We start from the raw sequence: 24154 nt of genomic DNA on the forward strand, positions 1-24154 counted from the left end.
GTGATTTCTTTTCTCTCAGCACTTTAAATATTTCACTCCACTATCTTCTTGCTGAAATGGCTTCTGATGAGAAGTCAGTTATAATTCATTTTTTTTCTCTCTATGAATAAGGTGATTTCACTCCCTGCCTCACCCCAGCTTCTTTCAAGATTTTCTCTTTGTCTTTGGTTTCTGTTGTTTGTGACATGCCCACGTATCATTTTTGGTATTTATCTTTCTTGGTGTCCTCTGAGATTCCTAGATTTGTAGTTTTGTGTCTGTCATTATTTTTGGAAAATTCTCAACTATTATTCTTTAAATATTTTTTGTTCCTTTCTCTCTTTTTTTTCTTTCTGTTATTCCAATTACATGTATGTTACACCTTTTGAAATTGTCCCACAAGTTAACTTGGGGAATTTCTATTGACATATATTCAAGCTTGCTGATTCTTTCTCAGCGATACCCTGTCACTGATGAATTCTTCAAAGGCATTCTTCATTTTTATTGTAGTAATTTTATTTCTCGCACTCTAATTTGTTTTTTTTATTAGATTTGATTTACTATATTTGATTTTATTTATCTCTCTACTTATTAACACTCTGTTCTTGCATATAGTCTATTTTTTCATTAGAGCCTTTATACCTTAATCATAGTGATTTTAAATTCCCTGTCTGATAATTCCAACACCTGGGTCATTGTTCTATGCTGTGTCTGGTTCTGATGCTTGCATTGTCTCTTTATGCTGTTTTACTTTTTTTCTTGTCTTGTAGCATGCCTTATCATTTTTATGTTGAAAGCCAGATGTGATGTATTGGATAATAGAAACAGAGATAAATAAGCCTTTAGTATGAATTTTTATGCTAATTTGGCTAGGAGTTTGGCTGTGTTTAATGTTTCCATATCTAAAAGCTCTGGAGGCTTCAAACTTCTCTAATATCATTGATTTTGTCTTATTATTGACTTTGAGCTTCCATAAGTACTTCTCAGAGAGAATCTGTGTCTTGTAACTCTTTTAGATGTAATCTACTAATGTTCTATTGGAGCCCTATTAATGTGGTGGTAAGATATGGGACAGGGAAAGTGTTCTATTATCTTATGAAATTTCAGTCTTTCAGAGGCCTTGTGTCCCTAGGCTGTGCACTTCACAAGTATACCATCGGTTTTGTTTTTGTTTTTGTTTTCCCCACGTTAGGTGAGACAGGAAGACCATTGGGGATTGAAGTGAGAGAAATACCCTTCTTTCAGATAGGATAAGGCTATCATAAGGTCTTTTTCCCTGGAAAGTAGGAATTTATTATGGAGAATCCTTTTTTTTTTTTGACTGCCAAACACTTATTTGTAGTGTTTTTTACATTTAAGTGCATTTAGCATTACATTAGTTACCAATGACTATCTCTGATTCATGTAAGAGAATTCCAAAACACACTTTGCTACAAATCCTAGGATAGCACATACAATTTCTACCTGAAGAATAAAATTCTGCCGACAGATTAAGGGAGGAAGCAGGAAAGACTGCATATAATGCATAAGGACCCTAAAGATGTGTAGAAGTACATCTGGTGGATGAAGGGGAAATATATCCTAGGCATTGCAAAGGCCCAGGGCCCATTAAGAGGTTTCAAGGAAGTTGGTTTTGCTGGAGCTTCAAAGGCAAGACTGTTAATAGCTAAGGGCTTAGATTCTGGTGATTGTGGTAAAAATGTATAATAAATGATAAGTGTGCTTCTTAGAGAATTTAAATGAAATTATCTATGTCAAATGCTTAATAACTTCCCTGGCACAGCTTAGACTCTCAATATGTTGTAGTTCCTTTCCTCTATCTTCCAATTCATACCTAATTCTTTGGGTTTGAATAAACCCATACTTATCTTTTAATTCACTCATGTCACAACTCAAAAATGGTAGAGGTGACTGGGGCCAAATATTATAGCAGCCTCTTAAAAATGTCTACTAAGATCTAAACCCTCAAGTGTACATTAAGCAGCTCTGGAATTTATTCTGAAATTTAGATTTCAAGATCACCCCCCCAAGAGTCAGAATTTCTGGGGGTAAGTCAGCCCCAGGAACTGGCAGAATACAAGCTCCCCAATAAATAGCTAACATGTGGCCAGGTTTGAGAATCACAGCTGCTGCAGCACCAGGGTTTATAAAAGAGCCCCCGGTTGTGGGACACTGCACCCACATTGGCTACAAATTAAAAAAATATATATATATATTTGTTAAGGTTATTTAAAAAAATTTTTTTTACATTTATTTATTTTTGAGAGACAGGGAGAGACAGAGCACAAGTGGGAGAGGGGCAGAGACAGAAGAAGACACAGAATCCGAAGCAGGCTTCAGGCTCTGAGCAGACAGCACAGAGCCCGATGTGGGGCTTGAACTCACAGACTGTGAGATCATGACCTGATCTGCCGAAGTCAGACGCTTAACCGACTGAGCCACCCAGGCACCCCTATTTTTTATTTTGAGTTAAAATTTACATTCCATAAAATCAGAATGAAGTTTTAAGTTCACCCAGTTTTGGCAAACATAAATCCTGTGTTACCTGTACTCCATCAACATAGGGGACAGCTCCATTACCCTAGAAATATTCTGATGCTGCTTCCTAGTCAACCCCTACTCGCTGGTCCCCAACGAGTGATAAAAATCTCTTCTGATTTTTATCACTAATGATTAGTTTTGCCTGTTTTAGAACTTTGCATAAAGGAAATCACACAATATATACTATTTTGTGTTTGTTTTCTTTCACACAATGTGATTTCTGTAAGAGTTATTCATGTTACTTAATATATCTATAGTTTATTCCTTCTTATTGTTGAGTAAGATTTCATTATACAAAGATACTGTAATTTGTTTATTCATTTTCCCATTGATGGACATTTGGACATTTCCAGTCTTGGGTTTTTATGAATAAAGCTACTACAGACATTTTTGTAGAAGTATTTTGTTGGCCTATGTTTTTGTTTCTCTTGAGTAAATATTTTTGAGTGCGTTTGGTGAGCCATAGGGTAAGTATAGGTTTGACTTCATAAGAAACTGCCAAACCTCTTGCTATTGACTTTTTTTCCCTTAAATTTTTATTTAAATTCTAGTTAGTTAATATATAGTGTAATGTTGGTTTCAGGAGTATTCAGATGAATTTAGTGATTCATCACTTACATATAACACCCAGTGCTCAACACAAGTGCCCTTCTTAATAATATGGAGAATCTTTGGCCATATTTCACAACGGTTACTCTTTCTCTATCCCTGCTAGAGCACCAAGAGGATCTTTCTCAGTTTTTCACCCTGAAAACCTGGTGGGATTCCTGGAGATAAAACTCATGAAAATATGGATGCCTACTTGACTCCCAGGACTTTCTCATCCCTATGCCAGTTCACACTCAGCCTCCAGCAATTCCATTGTTACCAATTCCAAATCATCATTGAGCTGTTCCTGCCAATTTATGGCTCCAGCATCTCTTGCCCCAGACAAACAGGTCTTAGCTCTGACTCTGGATTTGCCTGTTTCTCCAGACTGAAGCTGGTGGTTTGCCCTATGACCTCAAGTCTTTGATGAGTACAAAAAAAGATGTTGATTTTCAGCTTGTTCAGCTTTCTTGTAAGGATGGGAGTTACAACTTCCAAGTTATGTCTGAGTTGAAACTGAAAGTAATTAATTGCTCTTTTGATCTGAGGCATAGCTATCTCCCTAGGAATCCCCTTTGTGTCTCTCCTGCACGAAAGCCCTGGATTTTTGGATCCTTAGCTCCCTCTTTTTGGTAAACCTATTATTTTACTGGAGTATCTCCAGTATCTTCCCAGAAAGAGGGCATAGGAGTAAAGTTTTTCGGACTATGCATTTAAAAATGTCTTTATTTTGCCTTCACATTTTTCATATTTGAGCTGGGTGTAGAAATGCCAGTTTGGGAAAAATTTTCATTAAAAATTTTGATGGCCTAACTCCATTTTCTTATAGTTTCCAGTGTTGCTTTTGATCCATCTAACATCATTATTATTTCTACTTCTTTGTAGGTGTGTGTTTTTAAATCTTTCACAAGTTTTTCTTTTTTTTTTTCTCTAAAATTTCTCTGTTGTATACTTTGGTATCAGTCTTTTTTATTCACTTTATTGAGCCCTTAATGGATTCATTAATTTTAGGATTGTTTTTTAGCCTGGCTTTGAAAATTTTCCTCTTTCTGTTGTTTTCCCCTATTGGATTCCTATTAGTTGGATGTTTATTTTTCTGTTTGAGTCTGTAATTTATTATCTTAAAAAACCCTCTTTTATCTTATTGACCTACTTTCTGGGGTACTTCCTCAACTATGTATTTCAACTCTTCCATGAATTGTGAATTTGTGTGTTTACTATATTTTTAATTTTAAAGGACTTTATTTTTGGTTGTCTGAATATTCCTTGTGTTCTTGGTTCACGGATTACCTCTTATTTCTGTAAAAGTATTCATCACATCTTTTAATGAAGATTTCTTTTGTTTTCTGCATTTTTCCCCCCACCCCACGCTGCCCTCCCAGTTTTCCTGTGTGTGTTTCTTGTTTGCTTGTTTTGTCTCTGTGTTCCTGTTGGAGATTCTCTTCAAATGCATGGGGATCCTGACTCTCATATCTAAGAATGAAGCTAAAAAAGAGGATAGAAGTCCTGTGTGAATAGAGCTTATCAATTGGTGGGCTTCCTCGTAGGGTATTAGTCAAGGATATTGCTGTCTGATTGGAGACCTGCAAATATCAAAATCTGTAGGTCATCTTACTAGTACTGTCCAATTTCTCTAGAGAAGTAACCTTGTGTTTTAAGCCAATTTGGAGACAAGATCTAGAGGCTTCACTGCTCCTTTTCTTTTTAGTTTATTTATTTTTTGAGAGAGAGAGTCCACGCATGTGAGTGGAAGAGGGGCAGAGAGATAGGGAGAAAGAAAATCCCAAGCAGGCTCTGTGCTATTAGTGCAGAGCCTGACAAGGGGCTTGATCCCACGAACCATGAGATCATCACCTGAGCTTAAATCAAGGGTCAATGCTTAACCAACTGAGCCACCCAGGTGCCTTTCACTGCTCTTTTTAAAGACTTTCAAACAAACCTCTTATTTGGTTTCACCTATCACTTCCACCTCCAGGAGTACCAGGTGCCTCTAATTTCTGAGCCTTTCAAGATTACTATAGTGCAATTTAGCTTGAATCTTGTTGGCTTCTGTCTATACACCCCACCCTGTGCCAACACACACACACACACACACACACACACACACACACAGTCACTTGAAGGTTCAGAGCTTCCTACATTCTGATTTATCAGTTATCACTTGTTCAATTGTTTACCTGATTGTAAACTTTTTGACATCGTTTGTCTGCTTTTGTATCTCCTCCTATTCTGTCATTCTTTTGAGTTTATGCCTCTTTTATTCCTTTACTATTCTTTTAGTGGGGTCACAAGAGGGAGTGGAAATAAACAAATACATTTATTTAGACAAACTACATTTATAGCTCTTTTCATTCTACAAGCCTATTTGCTTTGGTGTTGTAACTGGCTATGAAAAAGCCATGTTTTTATGCTTTTGTCCCTCCATTCCAAGCCATTCTGACAAGAAAAACTTGAGAGGGTCAGAAGAAAGGATGACATTAATTTTTTTTAAATTGTCCAATCATTGACAATTCTATTTAATCTTTTAATGAGAGATTTCTACGTGACTCTTGATATTCGTCTTCATACCCATTAGCATCCAAGCTGACTTGTAAATTGGTTGTGTCCCAATCACTCTGATCATCTTCCCACATCTTGGTCTCTCTTGACTTCTCGATGAGAGTTTCTCTTTTTCCTCTTTTCTCCATGGCTTCAATTCTGTGGTGGTTTTTATCCCTTATACTGGCTTCCACTACAATGCTGATGTCACAAAAGTGCCTCCCATCATGTTTACTTATGGCATAAAATAGCTTTACACATCATGTTTACTGGTTCAGTAAATAAACATTTATAGAATTTTAAAAGTAGTTTAGGTCCTGAGTAGACCCTGTTGTGTACTCAGATGCAGACATAGAAAATAATACGTAAGCTACCTACTAAAAGTCATTTGGATCAAGAGCACAGGCTTATCGTTTGATATACAAGGCCAAATACTCTTACTGCCCAGTTGTTGGGACAAAGTTACATATGAAAAATGCTAGTGGTACAACATATCTAAATGTCTTATTACTTTTTGGAGCAAGCAAATACTATAGATGTTCAGAGCAGTAGGTCAAAGGGAATAGGAGAAGAAGCCACAAACATTTACTGAATTCCTATCCCAGGAAGTGTATATTTTAGGTGGTCTGGGAACACATATTGAGGGCAAAATTTTTAGCCATTTGGGTTGGATTTTAATGATGCATTGGATTAGTATGAAAGGAGAAAAAAGACATCCCATGCAAGAAGGAGGTGGACCCTACAATACAGTGCTGAAGTGATCCCTGTGTAACTTGGAAGGGTGAGGGCTAAGCCTGTCTAGATTTGGTGGTCATGTTAAGGAAAAGCAGGGAATGAGGTTGGATTGTAGGGTTAGGCAAGAGACAACAAAGGTAAGAGAATCTTGGTTTTCAGAAGAAAGAAAAAGAGCACATTGCATCACAGAAGTCTCTCAATATGACAGAACTTTGATGCATTTCCATGATGTTGAATGAGGAAACATTTACGTAGCCCCTTCATAACTGCCGTGTCTTAGTTTGGGTAGTTGGGTTATTTATTTGCTATTTGCTCTGCAACTATCTCTTTTAGTTGGGATGGGTTGTGTTCTATTTACATTGTAGGAAAAAAGACGGCAAGTGATTTATCCATAGCTATGGCAACTCTGGGAAAGATCCCTCGCCTTTTCAGAACAGAAGAAAGTGGGTTGGTTACTTTGCAGGACTTCAGGTGATCTTCATTTCAAACAATCTTCATTAGGCTCCACTATGGTAAGATATAACTTTGGAATTTCGTAGCTCTCGTCGCTAATGATTTACCTAAATAACAGAGATTCCTGGGGTATGCCCGGTCGTGGAGGGTAATTCTCCTAAGAGGCCTTAGTCGTGTTGGAATATTGAGACTATAGTGGTCGTTTGGTCATTTTTGGTAAATAACTTTACATCAACTTCTCAACTTTCAGCTCTCAGTGGAGAAAGATGCTGGAGAAAGATACCGGGTCACTTAGCAGCCCTGGAGATTGCGCTGGGGTGCTGCAACCTGGTCAGCTGACCAAACGGTGCTTTAGCCCTAGATTCTGGTTTCCTGATGACTAAGCTGACCCGGTTAGTAGGCTGCTGGGTTTCTTTGTCCCTGCACACTTTCTGCTTGATGAGATGCCTAAGCAAATGGAATCGGCAACCGCTAGGAGGTACCCGAGCTGTGCGTCAGCCGCCAAGGCGAGCTGAAATGGCTAACCGTGGGTCCCTCAGCTAGTGGCGCTTGTCCAAGGTCGGGCTTGCGATTAGCTTATGGGTGGAGAGAGGAAGAGGTCTAAGAACAAACGGCCCTTTAATCTAAATGGCAGAGGAGATGAACGCGCCTCCGAGGCATTATCAAGTCCCGAGGTCTGCGAGCTTGGGCACCAGCTGCCTGCACATCTGGATGCAGCAGCGCCTTTCCCTGCAGGGCGGAGTCGAGGCGGAGGACCCCGGTGTGCACGCACCTCCCCGTGCGCGCGCGTGCGGGTCCGTGAGCATCGGAGTGAGTGTATCTGAGTGTGTGCGTGTGTGTGTGTGTGTGTGTGTGTGTGCGCGCGCGCGCGTGCGCCGGCTGGAGCCGGGGCGCCGGAATCGGGTAATGGGGGTGGGGGCCCAGGAAGGAATAAATCTCCGCCGGCCTCCTCGCGCCTCACTGCGGGTTAATAACCAACCAGTTGTAGAGAGACAAGGGTGACGGTGGCGGAGTGATAGCTCCGGCGCGCCGGCAGCGTGCCGAAGGGTCAGGTTATCAGCCAGTCTCTGCCACACTCAAATATATACATACATTGGGAGAGGGGGGTTATTTTTTATTGTTTGCCTCTATCTCCAGAGAACAAGGGAGGGAGGGAGAGGCGCGCGCTCCAGGCGAGCGTCGCGGATCTGAACGGGTCGAAGGAGGCAAATTTGCGGGTGGGGGAGGGCGGGGGAGACCTTGATTTCCACCAATCCCCGGGCGTTTGTCTGCGAAGTCCGGGGCGCAGCGGAAGGCTGCGGCGCGCCGCTGAATTAACTGATGAGAGCGAGTTCTTTTCTTCTCCGGGAGGGGTGGGGAGCGAGGGTCCTGGCGGGCAAGGCGGAGAAGCCCGGGGCAGGATAGCGGTCCCGGGCCGCGGTGGAAATTTCCAAGGACTTGGCGCGGCGCGGGGAGCGTGTCTGGGGGGTGCCTGGCGGTGAAGCAGCACGGGAGGCGGGGAGAGGCGGCGAAGGGCGCCAGAGCATCTCTCAGAAGCGGACGCCGCGGGCCAGTAGTCTGGGAGGGAGCCGAGCCTCTCCCCGGACCCGCGCCGAGGGCGACAGTGATGCTGCAGAACCGGCGGGAGCGACTCGCCGCGGCCGCTCTCTGCGCTCTCGGAGACCCCAGCGCCCGCCTTCTGCAGGGGAAGCGACCATGACCGTAGCTCGTGATTCGCCCCCCCGGCCACTTCCCCTAGAAAGAAACCATTGAAAAAGTTGCATTTAAAAAAATCCTTGCGCTGACCTTTGGGGCAGTGGGGGCCGAAGAAACGTGCGTGCCAGTGCAAGCCAGAAAGCGGAAGGTGTGTGTGCATGGGGGGCCGGCGGTGGGGGGACCCTCTGCTGCCACTTTGCCTAACGCTGTGCTGAAGCCGCCCCCTGGGGACCCCGGGGCTGCGATGAGCCCCTGCGGGCGGGCCCGGCGACACACGTCCAGAGGGGCCATGGCAGTACTGGCGTGGAAGTTCCCGAGGACCCGGCTGCCGGTGGGAGCCAGTGCCCTTTGCGTCGTGGTCCTCTGTTGGCTCTACGTCTTCCCAGTCTACCGACTGCCCAACGAGAAGGAGATCGTACAAGGGGTGCTGCAACAGGGCACGGCGTGGAGAAGGAACCAGACAGCAGCGAGAGTCTTCAGGTACTCCTCCCCTTGCAGCTCCTCCCCGCTCGTGTCCTTTACTCCCGGTGCGCCGAGGACAGGGTCACTGGCTAGGACTGCCTTGCAGAGGCATCTCTTTCATCCAGTCCTTCTTGTCCTACCCCCTTTCTTTGCCATTTCTAAACCTGAAGACTTTAGTCAGGGGTCCTTAACACCCCTGGCCCCAAGAGATATGCAGACACCTGCTTTGCCCATGTAAAGCCTGAAGCGTTTCTTCCCCAGCCTGAGTTATAGTCAACGATTTGCAGATAACTGGTGGGAAGGAGAATCCAGGCTAACTTTGTCCTTTGTACTTAATGAGAATTTAGCTCTTGGGCGCTGCAGATGTTTGAAACTATAGATAACTAGAAGCAGCTAAGAGGCATCTTCCTGAGGTTAGGTGAGTGGTTGGTAACAAATCACTAATGAGGGAGTGATGGACAAATCTTGGGCAGGAAAAACATGGACACCTAGCCCGGATCCCGCTGCTTTGTGCAGTGTGTCAGTGACAAAACACAGAGCCCTTACTGATGCCCTGTTAAGAGCTGGGTACTGTGCAATTTTTATTGAAACTTCAACAACTTTCTAATAACAGATATTATTCCCATCTTACAAACCACAAACTGAGTCTTCAGAAGGAGGAGTTACTTCAAGGTCATGTCCCTTTGATGTGTGGGAGCTGGAATTTTCATCACATAAGGCTCTACAGCTCTCAGCTCTATTTTTTTTTTTCTTTTTCTTTTTCTTGTGACTTAGACATCTTGTGGATGCCTTCTGGAGGATGGGAGTTGGGCGTTAGGTAGAGACTTGAAGTCAGAAAACAAACAAAAAAATGCAAGCCAGGTTGGAAATCAGAACTCTGAAGATCGCTCAGAGGTTGTAGTTTCCCTTCCTTTCTGGGAATTTCAGCTGAAGTGTCTAAAAATAAGTCCTTGGCAGCAGGGGTTGTGTAGTTAGATTGGAGGGAAGGCAGTGCGGCTTCCCCTTCCTCTCCACATTTCTGGGTGTGTTGAGGGGACACACCACTGTCAAGAGCCCCTTTCCCCTTCAGTCCCCAGGGCTGAGAAGGCTGAAGCTCTTCCTGAGAGTGTAGTGGTCTGGCTGGAGAGTACTTTCCTTTGATCTGCCTAAGATTTTTCCAAAGCAGTATATGGGCAGCCTAGAGCCAACTGAAACATTTTCACTACCGTTGGTTACAAATGTTCAGAAACATCTATAAATTTCAAAAAACTTTTTAAACATATGGTTTCTTTCTTCTCTGGCCTGCTTCTGGAAAGAAGGTCAAAGAGATAATAGCCAATTCTTTTAGAGGAAGGCAGCTGAATTCTTTAAACTGGGAGGGAAGACTTGCCTTCCCTCTCTTTAGAATTCAGCTATCATTAAGTTTAAAAATAACCTTACACCCCTGAAAAGTTTATAAGGGCTAATTTTCTCTTGCCTTCACAGTATTGATTGTTCGACTCAAAGGCACCCAAAGGGTATAGCATCCGGCAACTCTTTTCTCCAAAGACAGAAAGCACTTTCATTCCAAGAAATATAAGGAAATGAGTTAAGAACTTCCCATTGGTTTGCAATGAAAGAGTCCATTTTTTTGGATAGGAGGAGGAATAATGAAGCTCTTTTAGAGAATACATTTCTTTTGCAGGACATACTCAAGTGGAAAATGCTTCATATTCTGAGAAACACAGGCTGATCGTTTCTGAGATGCATTTGTCCCTTGCTGTCAGTAGCCTGGGGTAATCTTCAGTGTGTTTAGCTGTCATTGAGTCCAGTCTCTGTGTGCCGAGAATTACTAATTGAAGTCCATACACTGTAAAAAACTGCTTTACCACATATCCCTCAAGATGAATGTCTGTAAAACTGTGTAAGAGGCCCCGTTGCTTATTGAAAAGAGTTTGGGCTTTGGAGTAGAATTCTAGACTAGTAGAATTTCTAGACTGAGTATGCCATGACTAGATAGATAAGCAGCAGAGTATCCTTGGCAAGCTGCTCTCTTTGAGTCTTAGTTTCCTTATTTATAAAAGGGGATAATAACATTTACTCTGCAGGGTTGGTATAGGTTTAAATAAAAAAACACCTGATGCACATTTACCCAGTCAATGGAATTATTATAATTGTCATGAATTACACCTTTTTGTATATGTTACAACTTAAATAAAGACTGCTGGGAAGCTCATAAGAATTTGAAGTGTTTCACCTGCCAAATTTGCAGAGAAACATTACTGGCCAATATTTTGCTCCTACTGCCCTCTTCTTTACACTGAAGCTAATAATTAGGGACAAGGAGTTTTGAAAGATAAAGGTATCCTGGTTTGTTAGGTCAAAAAATTTTTTGTACTTTGCATGCTTAATAAAATCCATTAAAAAAATGGGTGGTTAGTATGTGGGCAGTACTGTATGTTTTTAAAATATTAGATAGGTAAGCCAGAGGCCTTTATGATGTTAAGAAGACACAGTTTTTGCAAACAGGTGTCTGTGTTTTCCAGTCTAAAACATCTTCTGCACGGATAGAAATATATGTACACAAATGTACTGTATGCACTTATGTATGGAGATATGTATATTTATTTACGAACCATGGAATGATGTTATGTATATGTATAAAGTCATACACATATTCATATATACATACATACAAATCATTGCAATCAGTCAGTTGACCAACATTTAATGAATGACTACTGTGCACCAGATATCAGGCCCCGGAGGATAGCAGTGAACAGGATTGCTTTCTCTGAGACAGCTTACCTCCTACTAGGGGTTGATTGACAAAAACGAATGAGTAAAGCAATAGGATGATTTAAAGTTCTGTTAAATGCTATGAGGACAAAGGAAAGTGTTTCATTATGCTCTAATTAGAGCATTTCATTAAGCATTAGAATTTCACATTACATTTTGTCCTCTGCGCTTTCATTTACTTTTGTGATTTTCTTCTCTTGGCTCAGACTTCAAGTATGACTTCTTAACGGGGGGGGGGGAGGGGGGGGACCTTGGCAGATCGCATAGGTCAAGGCAGGAAGAAAGTAACAAAGCTGCAAGAGTTTTGAACTAGATGGGACGTTTTTGTAACCTCCACATGGTAACAGAAAGTTTAAGGGATCAATTGGCCCTATCATAGAAATATTGGAGACTTTCTTTGCAACTCTTGTTGCTTCTGGATGAGTAGCCAAGTAGTAGCCAAAGTGGCATTTGTCTCTTCCATCAGGGCCTTACCCACTTGATTTGCTTCTCAGAAAGAAACTTCAGCTCACAATTTACGTGACAGAATTTATCCTTGGCATCAGACATGGTAACGACGACAACGACAGTAAAACCAACAAATTTTTAGGAGCTTATAATGTCCATTGCACTGTGCAATGTGCTTTAAATGTACTGTCTCATTTAATTCTCCTAACAATCTTGTATAAATGGATATATTATCATCCACATTTATAAAGAGGAACATGCCCATGTCCCTGGCATCAAGGAATTTGCCATAATCCTAGGGACAGGCATATTTGTGTATAATTAATTAACCAACTGGACATAGGGACATCAAAGAGAGGCAGCATAGTGGACAGAAAAATTTACGGATTCGGGAGCTGAAAGAACGTGGTTGGAATTCCAGCTGATTTCCTTTTTGGTTGTTCGATCATTGGTACATTCAACTTAAAGAGCTTCAGACTCCCCATTGTAAAATAGGTTTGTAATACTTTCTTACAAGTTTGCAGTGAAAATTACATGGTCGCATTTAGAAAGTACCTAGAATGCTGCTTGCCACATACCTCTGTTTGTACATGGTTGTTATAACAATCAAGCAAAGTACTGGGGAAGTTCATGGAAACATGGCTTTTAATTCTGCTGGAAGGAGGGAAATCAGAGAAGAGATGGTGTTTGCACTAAGCCTTGAAGGATGGTGAAATAGGGTAAGAGTAAGAGGTGAGGGCAGAAGGATATTCTAGGCAGGGAAGCAGCAAAGGCCGAAGCAGGGAGGTGTGGAAATGGTTGCTGTGCTTCCTGTATAAAAAGGTATTAATTTTCCCACAGAGAACATAGTAGGAAGGTAGACTGGGAGGTGGGTGGAAGCCAGGTCACAATCTCTGAATGGGTTTAAGGTGTGGTTTATGAAAAATGAACAAACATCCAGTATCCAAGAGCGTTGGATGTGTCAGCTCTGAGCAGAGTTGGCACATCGCTGTTACTGGTGGATTGGGGGATAGAGGATAATACACGCACGTGCTTTGAACATTCTGTATATTCACTGGGTGCTAACCATTACTCTAAGCCATGATGTTCCTCTTTCCTTTCCCAAATTCTGAACCAAATACTACTCTAAGCACGTCTAGCTTTATGTGCCAACTTTTCTGTCTGTATTTTTGAATCTGTGTATCCCAGAAGCTTCAGATATTTCTACAGCTGCCCTGGTGGCCACAGAACAGCACTGGGGGTGGAGGGGGTGGGAGGCAGGTACAGCCATCTGTATATATGGGATGTAAGGTTTATGTTTGTTAAATGGGACATTTATGGAATTCACTTTATTTAAAAAAAAATTTAATGTTTATATTTAAGAGAAAGAGAGAGAGAATGTGTGCGTGAGCAGGAGAGGGGCAGAGAGAGAGAAAGAGAGAGAGAGAATCCGATGTAGGTTTCATGCTGTCAATGCAAAGCCCAACACCGAACATGGGGCTTGAACCTACCAACCATGAAATCATGACCTTAGCCAAAGTCAGACGCTCAACTGACTGAGCCACCCAGGTACCCTGGGATTCACTTTAAAAGTAGTTTAAGAAAAAGATAGTTTGGGGCACCAACTTCGGCTCATGTAATGATCTCACGGTTTGTGAGTTCAAGTCCTGCTCTGTACTGACAACTTCAAGCCTGGAGCCTCCTTTGGATTCTGTGTCTCCCTCTCTCTCTGCCCCTCCCCTGCTCAGGCTCTGTCTCTCTCAGTCTCTGTCTCTCAAAAATAAATAAAACACTAAAAATAAAAAGAAAAGATAGTTTAATACATTTTGGTGCTTAAAATAAGCTTCAACTATGTTGTGGATTTACAAATGTGAAAAAAAGTCATTAGCAATAACTTGCAATAGCAAAAATAAATCATGAACTCTGACTGGACGCATACAATGTACCAGGCCTAGTTCTCAGGGCTTATATTTCTTATCTTTTGTTCTCGTAGCTACTTTACAAAGTAGGCATTTGTATGTTCTTTGTGCTATGGATGAGGAAATGCAGATTCAGATAGATCCATTCACGAAATGATGCGTCAGTTTTCCAACCCAGAGCTATCTGATTCTAAGCCTTATGCTCGTTCCCTGACAATGTTAGATAAATGGGGCACTGCTACCCATATCCCTTATCATCTGGCCATGCTTACTTCTCCAACACCATGTTTCATCAACGTTCCTCTTATAGTATAGTAATGCTGGTAAGGGGTATGGTTCCTTGTAACAAGTCAGGCTGTGTTGATCTTACTGGTGTCATTCACTCTTACTGGAATGCCTTTCCTTCAAGGCCACAACTCCTTGTCCTTCATCTGGCCAATCCTTACTTCTTGACAGTGCATTTACTGGTTAACAGAAAAGGTCCCAAAGTGACCTTTGTGCTGAAATTCTGATTCCACCATTTGCCGTGTTCCTGAGCAAGTCCACCCTCACTGTTCATTTCCTTATCTGTACAGTGTGGCTTCTTGTAAAATTGCTGTGAGCATTAGGATAGATAATGCATTGAAAAATGCTTTTGGCATATAATTAGTGCTTAGTCCATATCAGCTCTCATCAAGGTAGCCTCTCTTACTCCTTTTTTCCTCTCCAGGTTGCGTTAAAAGCTTCTCATTTCTGTTTTTTTTTAAATGCCTTGTACATATTATTGCATTTCTTTCGTTTTTCAAAAAATATTTACTACGTTGTGTCTACCATTATTACCATATAAGATGCTGGAACTATAACTATAGTTCTATAGGTATACAACTATAACTATAAGAATTTCAAGAAATACTTTCTTGAAGTTTATGAGCTACTGAGGGGAGACATAATTAATACATAGATATACAAGTATCTGGTAGTGACAGGTGCATTTTAGTGGTGCTGTATTAGAAGTATCAGTTTATTTGTCTTCCATTTCTGCTCGCTCATTGATATTTGCATTCCTAGAGCTGAACACAGTTCCCGGCTCACTAATTTTCATTGAGTTATTGTGTGAATGAACGTTTCAGCAAGGTGTGAGACCAGATAGCTAATCAGTCAGTCAGTTAACAAATACTTAATGAGGTCCAATATTCTGCTTGGCTGTGTGGGGATCAAAGGAGGAAATGACATCCTCTCTATTCTGAAAGAGTTCTTACTCTAGAGTAGAGTTTTCTAGTCTCAGCACTACTCACATTTTGGGCTAGATAATTCTTTGTTGCAGAGGGCTGTCCTGTACATTGCAGAACACATAGCAACATCCATGGCCTCTGTCCACTAAATGAAACAACTAGATATGTCTCCAGATTTAGCAAAATGTCTCTTGGGGGGAGAAATTGCCCCTGCGTGAGAATTACTGCTTTAGAGAAACAAAACCAACCTAGTTCATAGGACTTTTAAAAATCCCAGAAAACATGCAACGAATAGCTAAATCTGGAAACTGCAAACCATAAACACTTTGGCTACTGGAAAAGGAGTGGATGAATTGTACTTTGGTGGATGTCTAGGTCTTGGTTAAAGGAGGGGAGTGAGAGGGGATGCCTTTGGGGAAGCTTACTTTAAGTAGCTGTCTCTATTGAAAGCTTATGTGAGAGCTGGCTAGGGTTCTCACTAGTGCCCCGCTTAGACTCTGGCAGGAGGAGCCACGGGGGTCTCACTCTGTTCCTCCTTTGGTCTCAGCCCTTTGCAAAGGGGCAAGGCCAGAGGGGGACTTTGTCGACCCCGTGATTTACATTTGAGGCAGGAATTCCCAGCCCAAATGACCGAAGTCCACTTCCACAGCCTGCCTGCCTGCTTGGGTTGTTTCTCCATCCCTCATCCTCAGGGTGGCTTTTTCCATTGCTGTGTGCACTCCTAGGCCCAAGGGATGGCCAAGGAGCAGCTCCTTGTGGGAGGCAGAGGCTGTGGAAGGAACTTGGAAATGGGACTGGGGGTTTGCATGTCCCAGTATCAAACTTCCTGGAGTTTGAGAAGCCTAAATTTACACCTGGAATTCCAGTTGGTTATGTGGGTATATTTGTTCAGGGCAAAGGATAGGAGGATAGAACACATTTTTTATCTGTTTGTTGATTTTATTATAGCTTTTAAATATTTAGATACATTTGTGCTTTTGTCCTCTGCCTTGCAAATTGATGTGTTTTTTTGCAACTTGGAAGTCTATTAGTCTTCATTTCAGAGAGAAGTATCTAGAGAGCTAGTTGGATCAATTGAATAGTTGTATATGTTAGTGTAGGCTGTGGCCAGTTTGTCTTTTGACAAAGTTGGGTTAGGAAGCCAGAGCTGGTGTATTGAATTAAGAACATACAGATTCTAACCTACTGAATGAGAAGGTACAAGCCACCCATGTGGGGGGCGGAGGGCAGCAGGTAGCTCCCTTGGCATCCCAGCTCCCACTCTGGGAAAAGGAAACCCATTCAGGGTCATTTTGATTGAGTATGCAGTTTCAATCCCCCCCCCCCCCCCCTGCAAAGGAAGTAGAGTCACAATATTGATCAGATCCTAGAATGGAGGGGGTAGAATGAGCTGGGGGCAGTCCTCTGTCCCAGGGCATGAATGACCCGGAGATTGTGAGTAGGATAGCGAGCACGTATTACTTGTAAGGTGGCTGGAACAGAGGTCACTAACATTTTCTGGGCTTAACTCTTAAGTGGTTATTTTTAAAGGTTCCCCAGGAAAAAGTAAAGCAGGAACTTATGGCGGGAATTCTAAACTTAAGTTCTTATCTAAATGTCCAGACTGTGGGTGTTAAGCAGGGTTATCGTACTGTAAAATGCTCAGGCAGGAACTCAGAAAAACAAGTTTTTTTCTCATCATATTTATAAGTCATCTTGGAAATGATGTTGACTATGTATAATTAATGCATTTTCTCTGATTGAGTTGATAGATTCCTAGTAAACTATAGTACTTTTTAGTTCTTCATTCTATTTTGGCTCTATCAGGAGTTGTGTGACCTTGTGCAAGCTGCTTAACCTCTCTGTTATTTTGTTTTGTTATCTGAAAAGTGGTATATGATGTGCTCATCTACTTCATAGGTTTATGAGGATAATTGAAGTAATGAGTGTAGAATCCATAACCCTCCTCACCTGCCTGGGTGAGATGACAGGATGCTTATTCCCACCTAGAAAGAGTCCAGACTTTGGGGCCCCAGAGAATCAGGATTTGAAACCTAGTTCTGTCATTTATTTCTTAGCTTTGTGACCTTGAAAAATTTACCTGGCCTCTCTCAGCCTTAGCTGTGGATGGCAGTACTTACCTTAAGAGGATTAGGTGTTGAATTATTGCTAATTATTAAGCCATAATAATGAGAAAGCTGCTTCCTGGGACATATCTTATGCCTATTACTTGCACTTTCAGTAATGGAATATCTAATGAAATGTGACCCTATGACACAGCGTCTTCTTTCATAAAATTAGCACTAAGGATGCTGTAACATGGCCAGTAGAATTTTAAGGAAGAGCACAGAGCCCAGCCATAAATCCCCTATTCATTCATTCATTCATTCATTCACTCATCCACATTTACTAAATGCCTGTTGTGCACCACATTGGTGTTGAGAAACAGTGGTTAAAGTTAAGACATGGTTCCTGATTTTATAAAATTTAGTCTGGTCTAGTGTCATTAGTCAAGTTAGTAAGAAATTGAGTAATGTGGTGTTCAAAGGGTTATGGTTGGTCTGTTTCAGATATTTATGCAGAGTTTCAAAGTGATTGATTTTTCTCCCTTTCTGTTGGACTGTCTTCTAGCTATGGCATTGTGTGAAAGGGAAGCAGCCAAGACCAGGGGAGCTGTGTCACTCCTTTAATTAGGTGCCAGGAGGAAGCTGCAGTGAATTCAGAGTTACACATTCTTTATTATTCAGGGCTTATGTAGCAGAGTACCAGAGATTTCCAAGTGAGTGTAATGAGAACAGGCTTTTTGGGAACAAATTACTTATTTCAATTATTGGTACAGCAAATATATACAGGACTTTATGTACTCTGTGCTTATTTAAAAAACTTACAGTGTTCCTTATTTGTCTGATTTTGGAAGTAATAGATACGTACTGTAGAAAAATTTTAAGTGTAGTAAAAAGGAGAAAAAAAACCACTCACAATTCCCTCCCTCAGAAATACTTCATTATGAACACTGTTTCTTTTGTGCATAGTTGTTTGCATATGTGTATTACATAATTGTGTATGCTTTGTATATTTAGTTTTATGTTCCCCTTTATCCACTCAATGTTATATCTTTGACATTTTCTCATATAATTAAAAGCTTGTGAGAAAATTGCTTTATGATTTTCATTTTGGGCAAACATTATTTACTGTGAGTTTCTTATTTTTTAAATTAATTAACTAATTTTTGGAAAGAGAATGCGTGCACACGCTGAGGAGGGACAGAGATGGAGAGAGAAAATCTTTTTTTTTTAATTAAAAATATATTTGTTTTAACGTTTATTCATTTTTGAGAGGCAGAGAGAGAGGGGGACACAGAATCCAAAGCACGCCCCAGGTTCTGAGCGGTCAGCACAGAGCCTGACGCAGGGCTCGAACCCACTAATGCGGCTCGAACCCACTAACCGCGAGATCATGACCTGAGCTGAAGTCAGACACTCAACCCACTGAGCCACCCAGGTGCTTCCAGAGAGAGAAAAATTTTAAGCAGGTGCCATGCTGGGCATGGAGCCCAATGTGGGCTCCTCACAACTGTGAGGTCATGACCTGAGCCATGACCTGAGCTGAAATCAAGTCAGATACTTAAGGGGCTGAACCACCCAGGCACCCCTGCTATGAGCTTTTTAAATGTTACCATATCGGAAGAAATTACATTCTTCAAAAGGATCCTTTTCAGGGATATCAAATTTGCATATTAGATTTTTTTCTTTAAATATTTCTTCATATAGATTTGGTAAATCCTGAGCATGCGAAATAAAAAAGCTTCTTTAAACAGTTCTGCTTTCTCAAGTTTGACATTTAAATGATAAAAGCAACACTATTTTCATTTGTAAAAGTGATTGACATTTAATCACCTAGGGACACACATTGCTAATATTTTCGTGTATATTTTCCTAGACTATTCAGTGCTTCTCCGTGTGTTTATAAAACAGGAATATAATGAGGGTTGCCTGGTTGGCTCAGTTGGTTAAGCATCCAACTTCAGTTCAGGTCATGATCTCATGGTTTGTAGATTCAAGCCCTGCATTGGGCTCTGTACTGACTGCTCGGAGCCTGGAGCCTGCTTCGGATTCTGTGTTCTCTCTCTCTCTCTCTCTCTCTCTCTCTGCTCCTCCCCAGCTTGGACTCTGCCTCTCTTTCTCAAAAATAAATAAAAACATTAAAAAATATATAATGAATCTGACAGTATGTTGTGAATTTTTTAAATAGCAATATATGTAGAGCTACAGCATCTCTTTTTGATGGCTGAGATTTTCTTTTGTTAGGATAGTTAAGATTTATTTAATCCACTGTTACTGTATATTTATGTTGTTGCAATTTCTCACCTTTGTATATAATGCTGTGATGAACATTCTTGTGTATACATCTTAAACATTTAATGTTTATTTTCTTAGTATAAATTTCTAAAAGTAGTTTCTTGACTTCCCCCCACCACCCCGACATCAATTCTTATAACTGGCTTCGTTGGTTGTTCATAGAAAATCTTCAACTTTGGCTAAGGGCAGATTTGAGTTTTCCTCCATTTCAATGTGGATGGTTATTGCATCAATAGAAAGCGTACAATGATTGTGAACATTTAGTGATGCAGTTCTCCTTAGGGAATTTTCAAGAGGTGAAGGCAACTAGGAAAGATTCCCATATAACTGGGTATGAATGGTGGCAGTCCACTCATCGAGCACTATGGAGACCTCTCTATGAGGAATTATTTAGTGCACTGGAACATGTGCCTTCCTCTGTCACAGTTATTCTCTTCATGACTGTACAGTTGATAACTAGCTCTGTGTTTCATTTTTGTTTAAAAAATGCCTTTATGGGACAATTTATACTATTTTTCTAGGATTTAAGCAGTTAAAAACTGTAATTGAGAAAGGAAAATTAATTTTTCCTTATGATGAGGTAGAGATTTCAAGGAAGAGGATTGATGTCTTAAATAAAAAAATAAAACAGATGTTATGACTGTTATTTTAAGAGTGATTTTCCTATTTACTAAAATTGAAAGTCTTGGGCTTGAAATTGGAGCAGATTGTATCCCCCTGGGATATGAGGAATAAGGGTGCAGTAAAAAGGCACAAAAACCCCATGATGATATTTTGTTGGGTTGGTTTTGGAAGTTGAGTGTTGGCAATCGATTGTGTTGACATTGGACTAAATCATCTCTGTCCTCTGTCCTTCTCCTCTCTCGCACCTATTTGAAGCGGCTATACATACTGTTGCTTTGGTGCTTTAGGGTCAGAGACGGAGTCTTGTTTATATTCGTTGGTCTCTGATCCTTCCTCACATTCTTTACTGTCTAACCAGTTATTTCTTTTATGAATGAAAACGTTAGATTGCTTGCAAGGCCTGTAGATGGCTGTACAAATACCTTTAAAAGGAGTTTCATTTATTGCCTAATATTGAGACTCCATGCTGTCAACATTCACTACCAATCATTAATTAACTCCTTTACTCATTCCTTTGTTCAACAAATAACTATTTAGTGCCTTCTTTATGCCTGGCACTGCAGCTAGATGCTGAGAATAAAGTAGTTAGCCAGGAAGACAGGGGCCTTCCCCTCCTAGAATGTGTAAGCACACAGCATACATTATAGAAAGAACAATGATATTCTCCAAAAAATCTCTCAACTCCTTTTTATGGAGGAAAAACAAGCCCAGGTTTAACTTCACTTTCAGAATTTAGCTGTGTCTGTATTTGGGCCAAAGTCCCTCTTCTCGTCCACTCTGGCTTTGGCCTGCATCATGATTGTGAGGTCAGAGGCCTCTGTACAGTTATAATATCTGTATAATATCTTTTGATTCTGGTTAACCTATGCAGCATGTGACATGTAAAGAGAGAAAAAGCCCTTTAAAAAATTGCTAAAAGATACACAAGTCCATGGGGGAAAGCAAAGCTCAATTACTGGGAGAATGAGGCTGGCTGACTTGGCTGGGGATTGTTCACTTTGTTAGCAACTGATCTTGACTAAGGAGCCACCCTACCATAACAAAGAAGAAGAGAGGGAGTTTGACAGGAAGGGGAGGGGCTGGAAATAGAATTTGGGGTAAAAACACGGTCATTTTATTTTTTCCTAATAACTGCTCCAACCATGCCATGGTAGGCCTAACTCCTGACCCCACTCCCTGCCCCGCTTAGCTGGCTCTAATGAGCCTTTGGCCAACATGGCCAAATTTTATCCATTTTTATTCATCCCGACTATTGGGACAGTCAGTTCTGGTACTTAGCTCAGTTTTGCTTAGTTTAAAGCACAGTGAAAACTCTTGTGTCTGCCATCTTTGCCTGCTTTGGCTTTTCCTGAACCTGGAGCAGGTGTAGTAGAAGTGTGAAGGGCATTTTCTGAAGCAGAGTCCCACTCTTCCCCATTGGGCAGGGAGGACATGAATAGTCACAGTCCTTTTTCTGTTGATTATTGTGGCTTCTCAGGTGAACCCTGACAGGCTGCCCACATCTCTTCTAAGGGCAAACTGGCCTGGTTCCTTCACCTGGTGTGCAGCCTTCATAGGTAAAATACTGGTAAACACTCCATCCTCTAGCAGCTCCCCATTCTTGCCACACCAAAGGGATTTTTACAGCCCACCGCCTCTCAGCCTAACCATCTCTTTCCATTTCTGTTTCCTTTTTTCCAGCATTGATCTTTTTTTAAATTTATTTTTTTAATGTTTTATTTATTTTTGAGACAAAGAGAGACAGAGCATGAATGGGGAGAGGCAGAGAGAGAGGGAGACACAGAATCTGAAGCAGACTCCAGCCTCTGAGCTGTCAGCACAGAGCCTGACGCGGGGCTTGAACCCACGAACCGTGAGAGCTGAAGTCAGGCGCTCAACTAACCGAGCCACCCAGGTGCCCCTCCAGCATTGATCTTAAAAATAAAAGTTATTTTACTAGCAAAAATGGGTTTATTCAGGAATAATGAAGAATTGCAATTTGGGGAAAGAAAGGTGTGGCTAAAACCATAGGCTAGGCCAACCAAGGAGAGGAACATTATTTTATGGAGAAGGAGAAAGTTGAGAGGGTTGTTCTGAAGGAAAGCCCATTGGAGAAAGGCAGGCGTTCAGGGTGATGATGATTTCTCATTGGTTGAGTTGCAAGGGTAGTTGATTTCTTGTAAGAGATGCAATGTACATCTTTTCTTGTTGGGGACTGTCATTGATGATTCTTCCCTCTTGATCATTCTTCTGTTTGGGCTGGGGGGTGGGGTGGGGGGGTGGGGAGGGGGAGGGTGGTCTGTAGTTGATAATTTCTGAGGTAGAGTAGTATGGTGTGAGGGCTCCCCCTTCTGGCCCCTCGACTCCATTGTAGTGAGGTTTCCCTTTGTTAATTTTCACACTAATAGTGCAGGGCGAGGACAGCATGAGAGCAAGGGTGCAGTAATCAATTCAAGAGTAAAATGCCTGTTTCTCTTTATTGCATATTCTCATTATCTTTACAAGAGATTATTTTTGAGCTCCTCACCCCTCTTCTTCCTTTGTTGGCAGGGAGGGAAAGCACATCCACAGGGGTGGAGAGGCAATAGTGGCATGAAAAACATGGCCCATACTCCCAAGTCTGTGCCTTTCTCCTGGTCTTTCCCCAGTTTGAGTCAGCTGTGTGCTTCTTGGTCTGGTATCATTTAGAAAACCTGTAGAGAGGTGGCTGGCTTCAACTTCTGGCAGTTTTCTGAACCTAAAACATAGAGTAATTAGCACATGTTGGTCTTAGTTTTGGCTTCTGACCATAATCCCCAGATAAGAAAGAAAAAGCTCAGATTTTGTTATACTTATTTCCTGGATAAGTTTTCGTGTCCTCACAAAATTCAATCATGCAGTTTCTTAAAGGATCCCTGTGGGCTCCAGAAATAGGGAAATGCTCGGTTGGGTCAGGTCTTTCATCTTGAGCAGGTGATCAAGGTTTCTTATCACAAACAAGGTGCTCAAGACCCTCCAACCCCCTGTTTTGGGGGCTTGCCACAAATGTCTCCAATTGTCACCATGCCATTTAGAGTCACTCTTCTGCCAATTCTTCCTCATTTCATTTTCTCTCTGCTCAGAAAGCTTGGGGGGCAGAATGCCCAGTATGCTGGCTAAGCAGACTCCAGCTGGGGATGGTCAGGTACTCCCAGTCTTGATTTTCTTGGGTGCTTCCTCCTCTTTAGAAAAGGGGAGAAGCCCCACTCCTCAACAGATTCCTCTCACTCCCAGTTTCTCTCTCTGTTGACCAGGGTTGGCGTGTGGTTGTGCTGGTGGGGCTGGATTCAAATCACCACCACCCCCCACCCCCCTGCCCAAACTCTGCTAGGGGGCCGACTATGACCATGTTTCCAGTGGCCCTCTGAACTCAAGGCGGGGTTCTTAGCAGCTGTGTCTCAAGTTTTGGACTTCAACGATGATTGCAGCCATACAATCCCACTGAACATTCTGTTACAAAATGAAAGAACCAATAAGGAAGCCAGAAGATTGCTCCTAGTGTATCAGATTTCAAGATTTGTAACTTTTAAGCAGTCTAAAACAATTCTCTGGGCTTTAGAATAGAGATGAGCTATGGAAACTTAAGTTCATATTTAATGAACATTTGTCAAGCACCAATGATGTGCAAGTACAATGCTAGATGCTTTCATGTACAATATATCAGTCCATCTAACTCTGGATTTTAAAATCAGATCCATTTTTTTAGGCAATAATGATGATATTTTTAATGGTATAGTTGTTATTTGTTTTGTATCTGCCATATGCCAGGCACTATTTTAAGCATTTTACAGTCTTATCGTTTAGCTTCACAAATACTCTATGAGGGAGATATTATTATCCTGATTTTACAAAGAATCAGTGTGTGAGTAATTATTTCCTTAAGGCCATTTAG

General features: G+C 41.5%; 1 protein-coding gene across 2 annotated transcripts in view; it reads left to right on the forward strand.

The window, feature by feature from the left end:
- Positions 1-8134: 8134 nt before the first annotated feature.
- Positions 8135-24154, forward strand: part of ST8SIA1 (ST8 alpha-N-acetyl-neuraminide alpha-2,8-sialyltransferase 1) — a 159256-nt gene continuing 143236 nt past the window's right edge. Inside the window, exon 1 of one of the 2 annotated variants that reach the window (XM_058743407.1) lies at positions 8135-9009. In XM_058743407.1, coding sequence (XP_058599390.1) covers positions 8774-9009 — 236 coding nt within the window. In that variant the 5' untranslated portion in view covers positions 8135-8773. The remainder of the gene's footprint in view (positions 9010-24154) is intronic. The other variant, XM_058743406.1, reaches the window with a different exon arrangement.

This window comes from Neofelis nebulosa, chromosome 8 (assembly GCF_028018385.1).
Source record: "Neofelis nebulosa isolate mNeoNeb1 chromosome 8, mNeoNeb1.pri, whole genome shotgun sequence".
Classification (NCBI taxonomy): Eukaryota; Metazoa; Chordata; class Mammalia; order Carnivora; family Felidae; genus Neofelis; species Neofelis nebulosa.